This window comes from Gymnogyps californianus, chromosome 1 (genome assembly GCF_018139145.2).
Source record: "Gymnogyps californianus isolate 813 chromosome 1, ASM1813914v2, whole genome shotgun sequence".
NCBI lineage: Eukaryota > Metazoa > Chordata > Aves > Accipitriformes > Cathartidae > Gymnogyps > Gymnogyps californianus.
This window is the reverse complement of record NC_059471.1, coordinates 194,454,956-194,472,340: the sequence shown is the minus strand read 5'-3', so window position 1 is coordinate 194,472,340 and position 17,385 is coordinate 194,454,956. Positions and strand designations below refer to the sequence as shown.

The 17,385-nt window shown below is 39.2% G+C and overlaps 1 protein-coding gene across 1 annotated transcript; it reads right to left on the bottom strand.

Moving 5' to 3' along the window:
- Nucleotides 1-372: 372 nt before the first annotated feature.
- On the bottom strand, nt 373-15,542 carry SPAM1 (sperm adhesion molecule 1). The gene is made up of 4 exons (XM_050915306.1): nt 15,527-15,542; nt 6,050-7,240; nt 4,458-4,547; nt 373-2,601 (listed from the first exon to the last, which is right to left on the bottom strand). The coding sequence occupies exons 2-4, from the start codon at nt 7,016-7,018 to the stop codon at nt 1,942-1,944; spliced, it is 1,719 nt and encodes a 572-aa protein (XP_050771263.1). The 5' UTR covers nt 7,019-7,240; nt 15,527-15,542; the 3' UTR covers nt 373-1,941.
- Nucleotides 15,543-17,385: the final 1,843 nt, after the last annotated feature.

The window sequence follows — 17,385 nt, the reverse complement described above, 5'->3', positions numbered from 1 at the left end:
AAACTTCATATAAGATGTACAACATATGCTAAGGCATTACCAGTGATGTTTCCAGTTTTTAGAAACCCTTTGATAGTTATCAACTGCAGTGTGAAAGGGGGGGACCTCAGGTACAGGAATTATGATACCATGGCTTTTGTTTACCCAAGATCAAATAACGAATATCAAAGCTGCAGTGAAAAAAACATGTTTTTACAGAGGTGATCAAAACCAGCTGGCTGCTTTTGTTCCAGAGAGTCTCCTACATATATATTTTTTATTCATGATTCTACTTGGAACATTAATGGCAGAAAGAGCTTTGACTTGTGGACTCAACACCATAACTGCAATGACGAAACTGTCACTTCCTCTTGATAACTTGCTGTCCAAAAGCCATAAATCATTATTTCTCCATGTTAAGTCTAAAGGCTTCATCTATTTTTCTGCACGTCTGTTACAACTGACAATGTGAAAATTCAAAGGCAATGGATATAATATGCATTTTTTGCTAGATTAAGGCATGAACTTTTTGTAAATAAAGGACTACTATATTGAAATCTCCAGTATTTCCATTAGTGAGGCAGGTTGTATCGGTGGGAGGTGGTGATTTATTTATGCAGATCATGCCTAGCTCTAGGGAAACTTTTTTAATGTATCCATGCCAGCAGCTACTCTTCACCCATCAGAAGTCCAGCTGTCTATTACGCATCTGACATAATAATTTGAAAAGGTTATTTTATCAAATAAACTGCAACTAATTGCTTCTAAATGCTTAAACTGACTATACGTAAATCATAACTAGACTCCTGATATGATACTGGGAGTAGTTTTCTTCTGAGGTATCTCGGCTACTTTCACACTGCTTTTCGCCATGGAATAATATTAAGCAAATAGTCTTAGTTCTGTCAGCAGACTGGGTCAAAAAGGTGGTGCTGAGACTGGGGATCATTGTCACTGGAAGTGAAGAAAGGGAGTCCCAGGTCCTCAGTGTCACTCATCTTGCAGCCTCCACTGCTGGGTTTTCTAAGGAACAAACTGGTTTCCACCAAAGAGACTGTTCAGGAAATAGTCAGGCATAAAGTCCCACGCTCACAGGCTTTTGTCCAAATGGCACAGACAGCCCTATCCAGTTGCTAGGGCTGGCTGGACAGAGAAACTAGGACTGGTGACCAGTGCCAGTAGGGAGTGCAGAGGCAGATCAGATGAGTTGTGAGTGTTGGCCAGACAAAACAACTGAAAGCCAAGGAGAGGGCATCTGAAATAAAGGGGAGGGCTTGGGAGAAGAAGAGAAGAAAGAAGGAAGGATAAACCGCTACAGCTCAAATTTTAAATAATGAAGCTGTAATATTTGAAGTCAACATTTACATTAAAGTTAGAACCTTTTGAAGAGTTATGAATGTATTTAATTAAAAGAAAAACCACAGTGTCCCTGTAGATACTGTGAAAAGTGAAGAAACATTACATTAATCAGATAAAATTTATGCTGCAAAGTCCCACAGTTCTAAAGTTAAGCCAAATATTTTTAAAAGCTAATTTTCATGGAATGAAATTAATTCCTGCATAGAGCATCAAACCTGTTGACTGCTGAGACTCGATGAAATCCAGGTTGAGATGTATTTAACTGGCTTAACTTGAAGTATACAAAATGGCATTATCAACAATATTTTTTTTCAAATATAACTGTTAAAAATGTAAACTGTAAAAAAATGTTCCTTATTCTGGATTATCCTTTCATCTGGTATAATCGGTATATACAGACCAGTATATCTTTGGCACAAATAGTAGTTTATAGAACTAAACTAAAGAAATACATTCAAGCTGAAGTGTCACCTATGGAATAGAAAAGGTTACCTGATACAGATAAGACCATATGCCTTTCAGGAATGATTTTTCTTTGTAAATAAAACCTTTAGAATTTCAAAGACAACAAGGGAAAAGAATATTCTCACTTTAGTGGGTCATTTATATTAAGGTTCTCAAAATTAGACTTAAACAAAACAGATTAAACATCCTTATCTTGTAGGATGAAGAACAGCTGAAAGTACGAGTATCATTTGCTTCTAAATCATATCTAGTGGCAGCTGTGACAGTGTTATATTCTGCAGTTGTTATATTGAGTATATTATTTCCAAAGGTAGATTGGAAATCTTCTATTTCAGGATGTGTAGATAATGTCACCTTATTCTGAGAGGTAAATGAAAATACAGTTCTGTTAGACAGGATCTTTTCTTCAGAGGCTTCTATATTAGAAAGTGAATTTGAGGATATCTGAATGCAAATATCTTCTGAAATGCAAGCGTGAAGGTAATGGATTTCATTTATATCAGCTCTAGGTTCACAACTGTGCCCTGCATAGCAGTGGCAATCAAATTTTTCTATGAATGTTTGCAGATCCTGAAATGCTGGTTGCCCTTGTAGAGTGTATTTTCCATCCTTTGTCATTTGAATGACAATATTCTCAGGGTTCAAGTGAAGATAGTCACTGGAATTCCATTTTTTCCGTGCACAAGCACCAGAGTCTTGGCATAACACTTGGCTACAGATTCTGGCTGCCATCGTAACATTGATGAGGTATGGGGTCAAAGTCCTCCTAAGGTAGTTGTCCAGAGTTCTACAGGTGTTCTGTGAAAAGAACATCATATCTGCATAGTTTAGTATGGAAACCATTAAAATGCTGTCATTCTAATAACAGTACCGTAGTGGATATCTATGAATGTTTCTCCTGAGGTTTTGATAATAGTTATAACTGGTTGTTGGAAGCAAGTTTATCTGAGAAGTTGCTATATAGTTCAAGGATCACAGCAAATTTATGTTGGGTAGTTGCTGGAGATGTTATGAAAAGCACTTATATCAGAAAGCAGATGACTTTAAGCTTTCATTTTATCTGTATATTTCATGTAGCATTTTGAATCAGATGCATTTAAAGAAGTTACATCACGGATCGAAGTTCCTTTTTATGTCTTGAATAGTTTGAAGGGATCTTGGGAAAAAAAACCCTCACTTCTACAGCCTGAACAAATAATTTTTCTATCAAATCATCTCTGTGAGGCTCTTCAATTTTCCCCTGACCTGAATAGCTAGGCTGCAGGAGTAGGGAGCTTTCACGGCATTTTTGAATGGAAAGCATTTTGGGAGGATGGTCAAATTGAAAGTATGCTAAGAGAATTGATCATTCTAATTGATCATGAAGTTGGCATATATTCTGTGTATGCTTGGCGCAGTTTAATAACCAGAGGCTTTGGGAACTCTTTCTTTGTTTCTGACGCTATGTCTCCTTAGGGCATTTGCCTAATGCCGCATATAGATACAGCTAATATTTTCACCCATGGAGATAACTTCGGTGAATCCGAGGTATATGTAGTTTTTTTGTTTTTCTTTTAGGTATATGTAAAAACCCTGCCTAGAAATTTTGGTTGATGCAATTCTTGCAGAATTGAGGCTCACAGTAATATTTCATTGCTGAAAGGCTACTGACTGTGATAGCTGTGAAAAAAAAAAAAGGCACGATTAGTGCACAAATACATAGTCTGACTGGGCTGTGGAAAATTCTGTTTGCTCACACGAATCTCAAAATTCAAGCAATAAAAGTTGTTGCTCATCTATGTTCTGGTATTGGGTTAATGGGCAAAAAAGCTTCAGGTGCAACGGATAACCTTTCTCAAAGGCAGGCATGTACAAAAACGTCAAAGTGGGGTGCTTTTGGGAATTTGACCCTTACAGAGCTGCAGAGATTTATTTGGCCATGCTTTCTGTGACAAGAGGCTCAGCAGTGCTGAAGAGTTTCAGTTCTTTGCTCTTAGAAGACTTCAGAAGAGTCTTCCCATACAGCAGTTTATTATATTTAGCTTGCCTGGGTATGAATGACCTAGTTCGAAAGATTTATTTGAACATCCTTGTAACAATGTTTCTCAGACTATGTATTTGACCTTCCTAAAACAAATTGGATTTTTTTTTTTCCTCTTCTGACTCAGATCTTTCTTACAATGAAATTAATCAAAGTACTACTTACAACACACAGAACAGGCTAGAGCTGAAATTTCACAGACTGACTCCTCCTAGTGCTTTAAATATTATTGCTAAGTGCACCACTTTAAAAAGCAGAAGAGTCCTTTAAAAATTGTTCTGGGCAAGCACAAGTAATTTTTTCTGTACCTCATGACTGGAATGTAATGAAGATACAGATATTCTTTCCTTAAATTAACTAAACAATTGCTAACTTGCCTACAGTTATCATGATAGCTTGTCCAGTTACTCAGAGCCAACGCTGATGCTTCAAAAGATTGAACTCTTATTCTGTGTAGTCAATAACAATCTTCATAAGCCTCAAACGTGCTTGTGTTTTGACTAGAGAAGACTGCTGACAATATGGAGTCATCATTTTAAAAGTAGAAGGATATGATGTAAGTAATCATAATGCTTTATATCCTTTTCACTTTATTGCTCTTTAAAAATGTCATGTAATAATTAATCTGGCATACCTTATTTTGTGTTAAATTCATATCACCCCAGATCACAATTCCAGAAGCACCCAGTGCAGCAGATTCTCCGATGGTATTTACTAGGTCGTCCTGAGGGGAAATGTGCAAAGAATCATACTAATGTAAGTAAGCTATAACATAAGGGCAAAAGGTATAATGCATATAGTAAATTACATATCCAAAATAACTACTTTGAAGACAGTAAGCAATTACACACGATGCAAACATTCTGCTCTAAATTACACAATTTTATTCTGGGATTGGGTTGCGCAGGTGATGCCAGAAAATGTTGCCAACTATATCCAATTTATATATGTCATCTGGTTAGAAAAACAAGGCTGTAAAACTGACCCAGTGGTTAGGCATATGACATACACTCCTCCAACCATTTTAAGTTTTATTTTGCTGCATTGCCTCCTGGCTGCTCAGAGTTGGTAGTAACTGGTTTCAGTAATGCTGCGTGAAGCAGAGGCTGGAAAGCACAGCTTTTTTTTTTTTTTTTTTTTTTTTAAACTTAATTTCAGTTACCAGAAAGTGCTGAAGCAGAAAAGTAGCAAGAGAAAGAGCTTTCACCAACAGGAATCTCTTTTCTCCAGAGAATGGCTCTGGCCTTTTACAGAGATTGATTTGGAAAATTTGTTTCTGTTCAGTTCTCCTTTTAGGGTCAGCTATTAGCCCAGGCCTAACAAAATCTTAAAGCCCATCTGGGATAGGAGAGGACTATGGGTAGAAAAAGAACAAGGAAAAAACAACTTACTGTGGGGCACAACACATGAAAAGGAAGAATGTGAGGATTACAGGATTTAAATTATTAACTAGGAACCCAGCAGGGACCCTGACAGCACCCCTTGCTCCCTGAAGGTATCCATGGAGCTGGGGGCAATGCCTGGTGATGCTCTATCCAGAATGTGAGAGGACACCAGACACAATGCCATCACCAGGACCACAACCTCTAACTTCCCCTTCCTTGTGACCTGGATGACCACGAAGAGATTCCCCAGATTGGTGGATCTCTGATAGGGTGGGTGTATATAAAAATGCGAAGGGAAAAGTGTAGCCAGAACTGCAATAAGATGATTAGACCTTAATCAGACCTAACCTTGACTAACCCATGAGATGCTGAAATACCGTTGAGAAAGCTACTCGAGTACAACTAAGGACAGAATTTTCTTACTCGCTGTTAAACCCTTTTTTAAGGAAAAGAAAGACTCCCTTTTATTGTTTTTTCTTATAACCTAAAAAGCAGACGTTAGGCCAGCCCAGTTTTACTAATTCTCTTTGGAAGAGGTTACTCACATTTCTTTCCTCTGACTTAATGTACTAAATATGCTTTCTAGCTTTGTAATAGTTTGCTACATGTGAGGACTACTTGGAGAATAAAAGGCTATTTGATAAATATCATGAGGAAGGTTTGAAAATAGACCTCTTAGTGTTCCACTTGATCAAATTTCTTTGATGGATTAATTTAAATTTTTATGCAAAATCTACACACTTTTTTTTTCTGATACAAGTTAGCATATTTGCTAAATAAGTGTCACCTGATAATTTCTTTCCACTTAAATTTGAAATATTTAAGGTCTAGCTCCACTCACCTGGGAGAGATATTCCTCATAGACATCTGTGAATACTGGACGTGTATATACAAAAACTGGAAGGGGATGAGTAGAATTAGAGACATATGAAATTCTAATGGCTTCTTGAACTCTGTTGCGAACAAAGAGCTGGGCATTTCTGGAAGATCTTAAGGCTGTCTCTAGATAGACAGATGGATAAAGTGCTGTGCTTTTCTCCCACAACCAATTAAGCTCATTATTTCTTTCTATTTCAATATCTAAACAGGTTCCTGTATAATTATGTGGGTTTTGTTTGTAATCATAGTTATAGCAGTCTGGATAAAGGTAATATCCCCACAGACGGTTTGGCTTCATTTCTATACCCAGCTTTAAAGATTCCAACATAATTGATTTTGCTGCAGCTTCAAATTCCTTTTTAGCTATAGTCCTGGCTTCGGCTTCTGATAGACTGAGGTCTCTCTGCTGAACCAGTTCGATGGATTCCTGTCTATAAATGTCTTTTGATCCCCAGTTCCTTATCCACACAGGTCTCCAGTTTTCCCAGTCAATGACAGCCAATCCAAACTGTTCATCCGAAGGAATATAGAACTGGATGTCCTCTTTGGCTTTTTTTAAATGATTCTCCAGCAGCGAGAGTTGAGGGAGTCCTCCATTGAATGCCTCTCCTGTGACTTCATTTTTGTAAGGATAATAGCCAAGCCTGTCTGGGTAGAAAAGAGTGATGTTTTGCCCAATGGATGTCTTCAGTGTGCTTCCAATAAGAGAAAAAAATTTCATGTCCAGCTGCACTCCAGTCCTTTCAGTACAAAGTTCTGTAGGAGCATTCCAGATAGAAAGGAAAGGTGAATTAGAAACAAGTGGACGAGCTCTTATGTTCAGACATGAGCAGCAAGAAACTAGAAGAGTGGCAAATACCATACCGGATGCTATAGGATACATACAGGTAACACAGATACCAAAACTTTGTATTTGCCTTAGAGTTTCCATTGTAGCATATGCAGTGACATTAGGTGCTTCTGATCAGAGAAAAATTGAATGCTCTCTGGGTATTCAGAAGGTTGGTAGTCTGTCAAAAGCTTTACTATACAATATATTTCTTCAGATTAATACCCATTAAGCAATATTCCTTAGGTGTAAAATAGGGGTGTCCTTTATACGAGGCACTCTGTCATTTCAGGCTGCAGGAAGCCTTTCAACAACTTCTGAGACCTAATGCAGAAAAAGAGACAAATGTAGATAAAGTAAGAGATGATAAATATTCCATTTCTAACCATGAAACAAATACCATATATGATTTTGAATATATTGTAATCTTTGAATAAAATTCCCCTTTGAAGGAAAAGCACAATGTACAAACATGGAGAAAATAAACTGTATATATATAAAATTGATAAAAAGTAGATATAAAACTGACAGTGGAATGGTATCCAGCGAGTCATGGATCAGAATGAGTATGCTGGGTAGTAGTCCTGATTGTGCCAGTGACTGATGTCTGTAAACATGAGCAGTCTCACAATGTCTTCTCTTAATCAACAGTAATCTGTATGTAGAGTTTCTCACCTATCTCAAAATAAAGTTCTAGGTCTTAATTCATTAATTGTACAGAGCACTTAAGGGAAGATACAAGATAACACAAAACTGGAACCTGGACTGTTGTACACATGCAAGAAGACAATCCATATACACTCATTTAATTCAGTGACGTATCTGAAATGTTATAGGCACTCTGTCTTCTGTCCAGAGCTCTTCTAAACAGGCTCAAAAGCTGTGTATCGTCTTGGTATATGGCCATCTCTATATTGCTTGAGGCCATTTGAGATCTACAGAGTAAGTGACCCCAAGTCCAAGTCTGCCCAGGGGTGTAATTCATTAGGAAAGCTGAGGTTGTCCATACACCCACAGTGAGCGGTTGCACTTACTTTTATTCAAGAACATAGTGGTAGTGGTGGTAGTCATGGTGTGGTCATCAGCTTTTACATAGTAGCCCAGTAGCTAAAGCATTCCTCTGTAACTCACCTGAATGCACTTTCCTCCTGATTCTGAAATGGTGCAAACCCAGATCTGTCACTTTCCGTAGAGGCCTCATGATAAGGCCATAGAGTATCTAAGGAGTATATAAGAGTGTGCATGAAAATATAGGAGTCACCATGAAGTGGGCCACAGGGTGGCTGGCAATGTAAAATCTCTGAGGACAGATTAAAAAAAGGTAAACAAGATTTTGGTTTGCATTTACTGAATTCAGCTAGGAGTGGAAACCACAAATCTCTGGTCCCTACACCTTGAATTCTCTCTCTCCCTCTGTCTTTTCTGTGGCTACTTAGTGTAAAATTTATAAGCTGTATGGGCACTGAATCGTAGTTGTCCCTTCCCCCAACAGTACGTACAGACAACAGGTTGCAGTTATTATCCATGTGCACTTTTTCATCATCCGTCTGGCTGCATGATTATATTTTTAATTTGTTTCAATAAAATGGCAAAATGCCTCCATCCATTAAATTGTTGCATACCCAGAAAAGTTTGACGGTATAATGAGAGGTTGATGGAGACTTGAACCTTCCTAAATCCAGCCTCAAGCCAGATTCACAGCAGAGATTGTTGCGGTAGTAGTACAATGAGATTCCCTGTGTGTATTCACTGAGTTTGATCACATCTGAATCTACTGAAAACTCCAGATCTGCTTTGATTGTGGGAGAAAACTATGTGTGAAAGGAACTATCATGGGGGGGAGGGGAGGCAGAGCAGCGTGACTGAAATATAGACCTTTGGGGAATCAAAACAATGAAGGAATCTATGTCAACAAATGGACTAGGTCCTGCCCCTGATCATGGACATGACACTCACTAGAGATGATTCTGAGATTCTTCTTCATTTGAGGATAATTTGCCTCTTCTGAGGACTAGGAGAAAATGAAGGACAAATGGAAAAGTTGTACGGAAGGAGGAGATCTTTAGGAGTCAAGTTTCCCAGAGGAGTTTTGCCTTACAGGGATCTTCAAGAAATGCCAGAACCCAGACACTTAGGTTCCCAGATTAGCAAGTCTATTTTGCAGACCCCACTTTGCTTCTTCCTCATCCATCATTTCTGATGCCAACAGGCAGTAGGGATATTTTCCCTTTTATTCTTTTTCTTCCTGGGCATGCTGCCAGCTCTTGGTCATCATGTCAGTGGAGAAGCATAGAGCTGCTAGCCATTCCTATTACCAGGTCCCCAACCTGGCTGAGGAGGGAACAACAGCAAATTCAATTTTCTTGGCTTAGAGGTGCCAGCACATGTGAATAAAACCAGCTACTCAAAGACACAAGTATGCACAGCTGAAAGACCAGCAAACAAGCACCAATAGCAAGGATTCTTGGAAGAGGGTTTGGCAGCAGAGGAGGAATTTTTTTTCAAAACAGAAGCTTATAGTCCTGGAGTGGGAAGTGCAAGTAGAAGGAGCAGAAAGTACACCCGTGCAGTATCAGACATCCCTTCAGAACTCATCTGCAGGTATATAAAAGACAGGTAAGGAAGGGAAGTAAGATGTAGCATAGGTGGTGAGGCGCAATGTACAGCAGAGCTAGAACTGCAACAGCTTCCTCCCACCAGCCATGATGGCACCTCTGTCTTCTCAGTCACACTGCCCCCAAGTCTCTGGAGCCCAATTTCTGACCATAAGTCAAGGAACTTCAAGCACATTCTACCAGGAATATCATCAGCACCTCTCTTCCACAGACCAGCACAAACTTTCAGCTAGGATTTTGGCCCTGTCATCCTGTTTCCCTCAACATAATATAAATGGCTTTTGCACGACACTGAGTGTCCACAGTGCTATGCATATATCTGCAAAGAGTTCTCCGTATCCTTTCACAAATAGCTGAGCTCTGCTCAAATGTAGTTCTGCACTTTTTTGTTTAGTTTAGCTTTTTTTTTTTTTCCTCCTTTACAGGAAAGCTTTTCATTCTTTCTTCAATGGACAAATTTTCATCAACATTTTGGAAGAAATGGAAACCAATGGTTTGAAGGCTAAACTACCAATCAGAAAGGCCAAGAGCTGTAAAGGAAGAGTGAAACCACAGGTATCTGAGACCCTAGGATCGAGAGGTATGTATGATGACTGCTTATTGCTTTCATATTAATTAAAAAAAAAAAGTTGGATCTTCTTTCATGATCAAGCTCTTGGGTTCTCCTGGGATGATGAGCAAGCAGCAGTAGACAGGAGTTCTCACAGTTCTGTTTTGGATTCCCTCACCTGGTCTTCAATTGTCCATTTCACTTTTATCTTACAAAAGCCTTATCAATCACAGGAGGCAAACAAGTTCTTGGTACAGAAGCAGCAGATGGACTGAAGTCTAAACATCCATACAGATATTTCATCATTCCACAGGTGCTGATGTGATAACTAAAGAAACCCTGCCAAGAAGCAGTTTCATAAGCTAGACTTAGATCCGATCCCTAGGAAAGAAGGTATGGCTGTGTTCATTTAAATTGCTCCAAGAGCAATACCTCATTTGCATGGCATCTGCTTGATGAGACTTGTAGAAAACAGGGCTTCATGCACTTCCCCCAACTGCCCAGAGGTGACAGCAGGAAAAAGCCATCTTTCCTCTGAGCTAAACAATCTCAGGTCTCTCAGCCTCTCCTCGTATGACAAATGCTGTAATCCCTTATTCAGTTTGCTGGACTTGGGAGCTCAGGGGTGGACACAGCACTCCAAGTGTGGCATCACCAGTGCTAAATAGAGGAGAAAAACACATTCCTTGACCTGTTGGTGATGGATACTCTTGTTAATGCCACGCAGGAGGCTGTTCGTCTTCATTGCTGCAAAGACGCATTGCTCACTCTAGTCAACTTGGTGTCCACCACGACCTCCTAGAGCCTTTTCTGCAACTGCTTTCCAGCCAGTCGGCTCACAAGCCTGTACTGGTGCATGGGGTTATTCCTCTCCAGGTGCAGGACTTTGCATTTGCTTTTGTTGAACTTCATGAGGTTCCTGTCAGCCTGTTTCTCCAGCCTGTGGAGGTCCCTCTAAATGGCAGTATGATCCTCTGGTGGATCAGCTGCTCCTCACAAGTTTGCATTGTTTGCAAACTTGCCAAGGGAGCACTCTGTCCCATTGTTCAGATAATTAATCAAGATGTTAAATAGTATTGGACCCAGTGTGAACCCTTAGCGTACATCACTAGAAACAGGCTTCCAGCCGGACTTCCTGGCACTGATCACAACCCTTTGAGGCGGGCAGTTCAGCCAGTTTTCAGTTTCACTGTCCATTTATCTAGCTTGTACTTAATCAGTGAGAATGTTACAGGAGACAGCGTTGAAAGCCTTGCTAAAATCAAGATCAACAATATCCACTGCTCTCCCCTTGTCCACCAAACCAGTCATCTCTTTGTAGAAGGCTGTCAGGTTGGGCAGGTATGATTTCCTCTTTGTTAATCCATGCTGACTACTTCCAATCACATTCTTGTCCTTAATGTTTGAAAATGTTTTCCAGAATTATTTGCTCTGTCAGCCTCCCAGGGATTGAGGTGAGGCTGGACTGACCAGCCTATAGTTCCTCAGATCTCCTTTTTTTGCCTTTAAGATAGGAGTGACATTTGCTTTCTTCCAGTCCTCAGAACCCTCCCCCAATCACCATGACCTTTCAAAGATTATCAAGAGTGGCCTTACAATGACATCAGCCAGCTTCTTCAGCACATACAGCTCCTCATGGGCACATACCATTGTGCCCCATAGACTTGTGTATGTCCAGTTTGTTTAAATGTTCCCTAACCTGATCCTCCTCCACTGAAGGTAAGTCTTCCTTCCTCCAGTCTTTCCCATGGGTCTAAGGAGCCTGGCATCCCAAAAGGCCAGTCTTTCCAGTAAAGACTGAGGTAGAAAAGCCATTGAGTACCTCTGCCTCTTCCATGTCCTTTGCCACTGGATCTCCTGCCTGCCCCGTTCAGCACTGGGCCCACATTTTCCCTTGTCTTCTGCTGCTGATAGACCTGTAGAAGCCCTTCATGTTGCCTTTCACCTGCCTTTGCTTGATTTCCTGCATGTGGAGCTGGACTGTTTCTGAGCTTGGAAAAGGTGATTCTTGAAAATCAGCCAGCTCCTGGACCCCTCTTTTCTCCAGGGCTGTCTCCCACGGGATTCTTCCAAGCTGATGCCTGAAGACATCAGGTATGCTCTCCTGAAATCAGTGGTGGCAATCCTGCCATTTGCCTGGTTCCCTCCTTTCAGGATCCTGAACTCGACCATCTCATAGTCTCTGCAGCCAAGACTGCCCCCAACCTTCACTTTCCCTGTTTGTAACTATGAGGTCCAACAGAGCATCTCCCCTTGCTGGCTCCTACATTATCCAAAGTGACATTTCCTGAGATGGTACAGACTGAGACTTCCAGAACAAACTAAAAGAATTCCATACAGAAATTCTGGGGGAAAATATTTTCCACTTATGCAAATACAGCTTATTAAAATGAAATAAAATTATCACACATAAAGAGCCGAGATACACTGGCATTTGCCAGAACAGTGATCCTTTATGTAATTGGTTTTGTCATAACAAAATGGGATCACCTCAGAAAGGAGTTGTAGGAGTAGTTCAGCTTTTACTATGCCTCTGGCTCTGGTTATGAAAGATTTCCTCCTCCCATCAAAGTCAGAATACTACAGGACACAAATTTTATTCTTTGTTCCTGTAAGCTTTTTTAATAAGTGGATTTCAGTAATAGGCTGATTTGATGTAGAGGAAAAGAAGAAGGCATTGTTTTGAATACTGTATTTACTAGTTTAGCTAGAACTCATTTATTATTGACTAATCTTGCAAAGTTTGATCTAACTGATTTTTGGGAAATGGTTCTCCTCCAAATCTTGCTGTAATGTACTCTGCTGGGTATAAGTTAATAGATAATGTGATAGTTTCCAGTTAAAAGGATTGCCTTTGGCCCAGCCTAACGATGACAGCTCTGATAGATGTTACTCTCTTCGGTCTCCTTGAGTGTCAGTCTAAGTGAGCTGAGTCATAAAGCTGCCCTTGTCTTTGTCAAAAAGTCAGTATCTTTACAATGTATTAACACTAATTGCTCTGGGGCTACCAGACTAGAAGTACATACTGATGGATCTAAACACCCTTAATCTTGGGAAATAGCTTCTGCTTTAGATTTTCCCAAATTTGGCATTTGTAAAGGTTAAGTATTAGAGGAAATCATATGAATTTTCTTGGTTTAATTATTTCATAACTTTTCACAGCATAAACTGGACTGCAGAAACACACATGATTGAAGATGCAAGTGTGCTCCTGTATTTTGGTAGCTACACAGTCGTGGGTCTGGGCCATGCCACGTGACCCTGGGAAAAAAAAAAAAAAAAAAAAAGCCCCACTTGGCCAAAGACAGTTAGAAAATAAAAGGGAGAGGAGTACTATACGCACCCTTGAACTTCACACAAATGTTATGCACCACAACCGGATGATGTGTCCCATCAAAAATCATTGATTATGCTGTTTGGCTTATATTCAAGAAGTGCCACTAAATGTTAGAAGAATTCAGCTTTGGGTTTTTTATGAAAATTAGACATGAGAGTCCACATTTAGCCTTGAAATAATTAGACATCACTTAGTCAAGTCAGATCTGCTAACATTAAAAATAAACTTAAGCCAATAAGCACAACCAGTATCTGACATTCTTAATAGTCTTAACCACACTTCTCAATTTTCAAGCAAAAATCCATAAAGTCTCACACTTTCCCTGTTTTAGTTTGAACACTGAGGAGGCAGAGGTGCTCTTCATGACTTCTAAGGGAGGAGTGTTACTGAGCTGTGGTATCTGGTTGAACAATAGTATGTAAGAACACTTCTAAGCCTGAGATCACCAATGTAATTATTTTAGATTATAGATGACAGTTTTCAAATGTTTATTAACTGGTTCTTGCATTGCAAACAACGCATGTGTTACTGCCTATTTAATTAATGACATAAAATAATAACAGAAAATACCGATGTGAAAATTGGTTGGTATTTTCCCTGTGCTGAGGAAAATATGGATACAGAATTTTGCATGTGGAACTGCTTTTTTTGATGGGGCAGAAGAATCTAACTATAAATCTTTACATTTAAGTCTTTAAATCCCTGTAAAGCTGTGGTATAAGATACGTGGTCAAATATACAGATGGGACTGGAATATTGAGGATTTAGTCCCTATTCTTTCATTTTCATGTAAACACTAGCTACATTAGTGTAAAAATAACTCCCAACATTACAGACAAAATATGGTACTAGACTAACTTTATAAGTTCTTGGGACAAGTTGCTTTGTATCTTCCTGTTATCTGAAGGCTATGAAAATATAAAGTTGTGAAAGATGTCTAAAGACTCAACTCCAGCTTCTGTGAAGAGATCAGCACTGATTAAGTTCTAAGGAGAAACAGAATAAACTCCTAAGGAGCAGAGGAACAAAGTAAGGATATGTTTAATTAAGTGTTAACATATTTAAACTTGGAACCTGAAGCAGAATCCAAAGCTTTTTTTTTTTTTTAAAAAAAAAAAAGGTACGGGCAATCCCAATACAGTCCATAGACTTAGTTTCTCTGAATAGAATCAAAACAGCCCGCACTGCTAGGAAAGAGCTGGCTGAGGTCAACATTTGTATTTTTCATGGATCAGTGGAAAATACTTAGTGTGTCTGACATCCCTCCTACCCTGTCCTTGGGTGCCCCAGGTAGTGCTGTTGTGAGAAATGGCCGCATTCTCTTCCATTCTGTTCTGGAGGGGTCCTCCTTCTGGATGAGAGGAACAGTATTGCTGCTGGAACTTCAGCTTAGAGAGGATTTAAAACTCCCTGCTCTTTTTAGAGGTGCATGTCCTGGGCTAGAGGCTGTTTGTTCATTACAAACAGGTGTCAGAGTCATGAAACAGCCAGAGAAGAAAGGGAAGAATAACCTTGTAGTTATATTGCATTCCCCACTTAGGTCATTTTGGCATTGCTGAAAGACAAGGCAATGATATTCAACTAACACAAACACACACGGGTGGTGTGAGGATAACATTAACACTTGTGAGGAATAGGAAGCTCCTCAGAAAGAAGGTCCACCTCTGGAAGTATGAACCATCTGTGCTGCACAGCTGATGGCAAGTTTAACCTGATCAAACATTAAGTGTGAAGGATGGTCTTTGCATGGTAGGATGTAGCCTCGTTGTTATGCATGCATTAAAGGCTGCACTTGTCTGTAAAGTCAGAATTTGGTAAACACTTATTTTGACAGTGGTTTCGAAAACTCCACCCTTACTCCAGTATAATCTTCTCAGTTGGGCTAGGACAACTGTTTATTAGGCCACATAATGAATTGTTCAGGTTAAAAATACCTCAGCCGAAAGAAGAGAGAGGAAGGGGTTTTTATGACTAAGTACACGAACCAGCAACACTGGCTAGTTTAGCCAGCATGTCTGATTTAAGAAATGCTTGTCAAACTACACCCCAGTGCTGCGGCTGTCCTTATCATCAAGAGCTGCCAAACCATCTCTTTCATCATTGCTTACTCCCATTCTTGAGTTCTGAGTACAGGGCAATGAGTGCACGAGGATCTGAAGCCTGAGAAAACCTCCAAACAAATTTCTGTGCTGGCATTCCTGACTGTTGCCTGTGGAAGAAATCAAAATATGCCAATGATGTAAAGGTCAGGAGCTGAGCATCCAGATTGTAGACAGCCCCCCCTTAAAAATGTGTATACAAAAGATTTAGGCAAACTACCATTCAATTATTTAAATGTGAGTCCGCTATATGTTTTTGCTAGTATATCTTAATTATTGTTTATAGTCTTACGATGACTACTGCAGTGTTCCATGACTAATTTCAAATGTTAGGAAAAACTGTATCCTCTTCATTCTCATTTTTTTCTCTTGCAAGTTCTAATTCTCAATTTTATAAAAATTCTTAATATCCTAACAGCCTGTTTATTGATGTTCTAATTTGTTTTTTAGCAAATTAGCCAAATAAACTGTCTGAACACATTTCCAAGAGTATTTGGAAAATTTCCTTTGCTGTATTGTGTATAATTAGGCTTGGCAGAACTCAGATTCTGTAATGACAGTTTCTATCGCAGAGGAATCAGGAACAAGATAAAGAGTCCATCACATGTCACTTTGCAGAGTATTCCATCTCACTAAGGGTATTCTGCAAGATGTTCACTGTCTGCTGAGTCTCTAGTGCTTTATGGCAAAACAAGTCCAAACATATTCTCTATAGCAAGAAATATGCATTACTAGTCAATATAATATTAAAAAATATAATCATATATCTACGACTAATATCGATTAGTATACAGCTAATTAAAGCACAGATCAACCTGGGAGTATATTTGGATCACATTTCTGTACTACACTACTACTACCCTAATGTAGAATATTGGGGCAAATCACAGCCCAGTTTTTAAAAGCAACTAGTGGTTTTCTTTGGCTTGTTTTTAGTCAAATATTTTTCACTGTATTACACTGAACCTTCTTGAATAATTCTAATTAGAAGCCTTCAAAAAAAAACCCAAACAAACAAAAAACCCAACCCTGATTTTCTTTGGTTTAGCCTGTATATTCAACCTGTTCTTCCCTCTGACTACTTGACAAAGTTGTAGATAAAATTTTCATAGAATCATAAAATGGTTTGGGTTGGGCGGGACCTTTAAAGGTCATCTAGTCCAACGCCCATTGGGGACAACTGAGTAAATTAAATAATCTTTGAATAGTTTCACCAAGATAATGCTTTGAAATTCCACCCAAGATGCCCAATGTCAGGTTTTTTTGCAGCAGTATCTTGTATTCCAGTATCATTTTAAACTCTTTTGCACAGCAATTTTTACAAAGAGCTGTAGTGCAGATCACTGTGCACTTGGAGTTGCAGTACAAGAACAGGCTTCCTAAGCAGTTTACTAAATCTTCTCAGTGAGCTCTTCCAAACAAGACAATGTTACACCTACAAGTGTATAGACAGTATCAAAGGGAGCCCATAATATGGAGGATTATAATACGCTATTAGTAAACATGTATGGTCAGCATCTCGCATAGGAATATTATTTTGAAAACCAGAAGTCTGAACTGAACATAAAAATATGCAATATTCTTTCTTTCTGAGCCTTCATGCAGCACAGAAATAATTGCAATACATTTTTGGACAAAGCAGATGGCATTTCACATCTGTGTTAAAAATATATTTTTTCCCCCAGCAAATCATTACCCTAGTCTAGGGATTAATGTGAAAAAATTATCTACACTGTACAAAAGTAGCTGTGCCTTTGGAAGAGGTGAGATTGCTCTGGAGAACATCTGCAGAAGAGACAGAACAGGCTTTTGCTTAATCCTTGGAAGTAATGCAGTATTAAAATTAACACAGCAGCCAATTCTGAATG

Bases quoted from the DNA above. Each gene is read 5' to 3' on its own strand.
- SPAM1 (XM_050915306.1), bottom strand. From the start codon at position 7,018: ATGGAAACTCTAAGGCAAATACAAAGTTTTGGTATCTGTGTTACCTGT. The intron at 4,548-6,049 runs GTGAGTGGAGCT...ATTTCCCCTCAG, and splicing joins ATGAGGAATATCTCTCCCAG to GACGACCTAGTAAATACCAT. The intron at 2,602-4,457 runs GTATGCCAGATT...TTCTTTTCACAG, and splicing joins TGAATTTAACACAAAATAAG to AACACCTGTAGAACTCTGGA.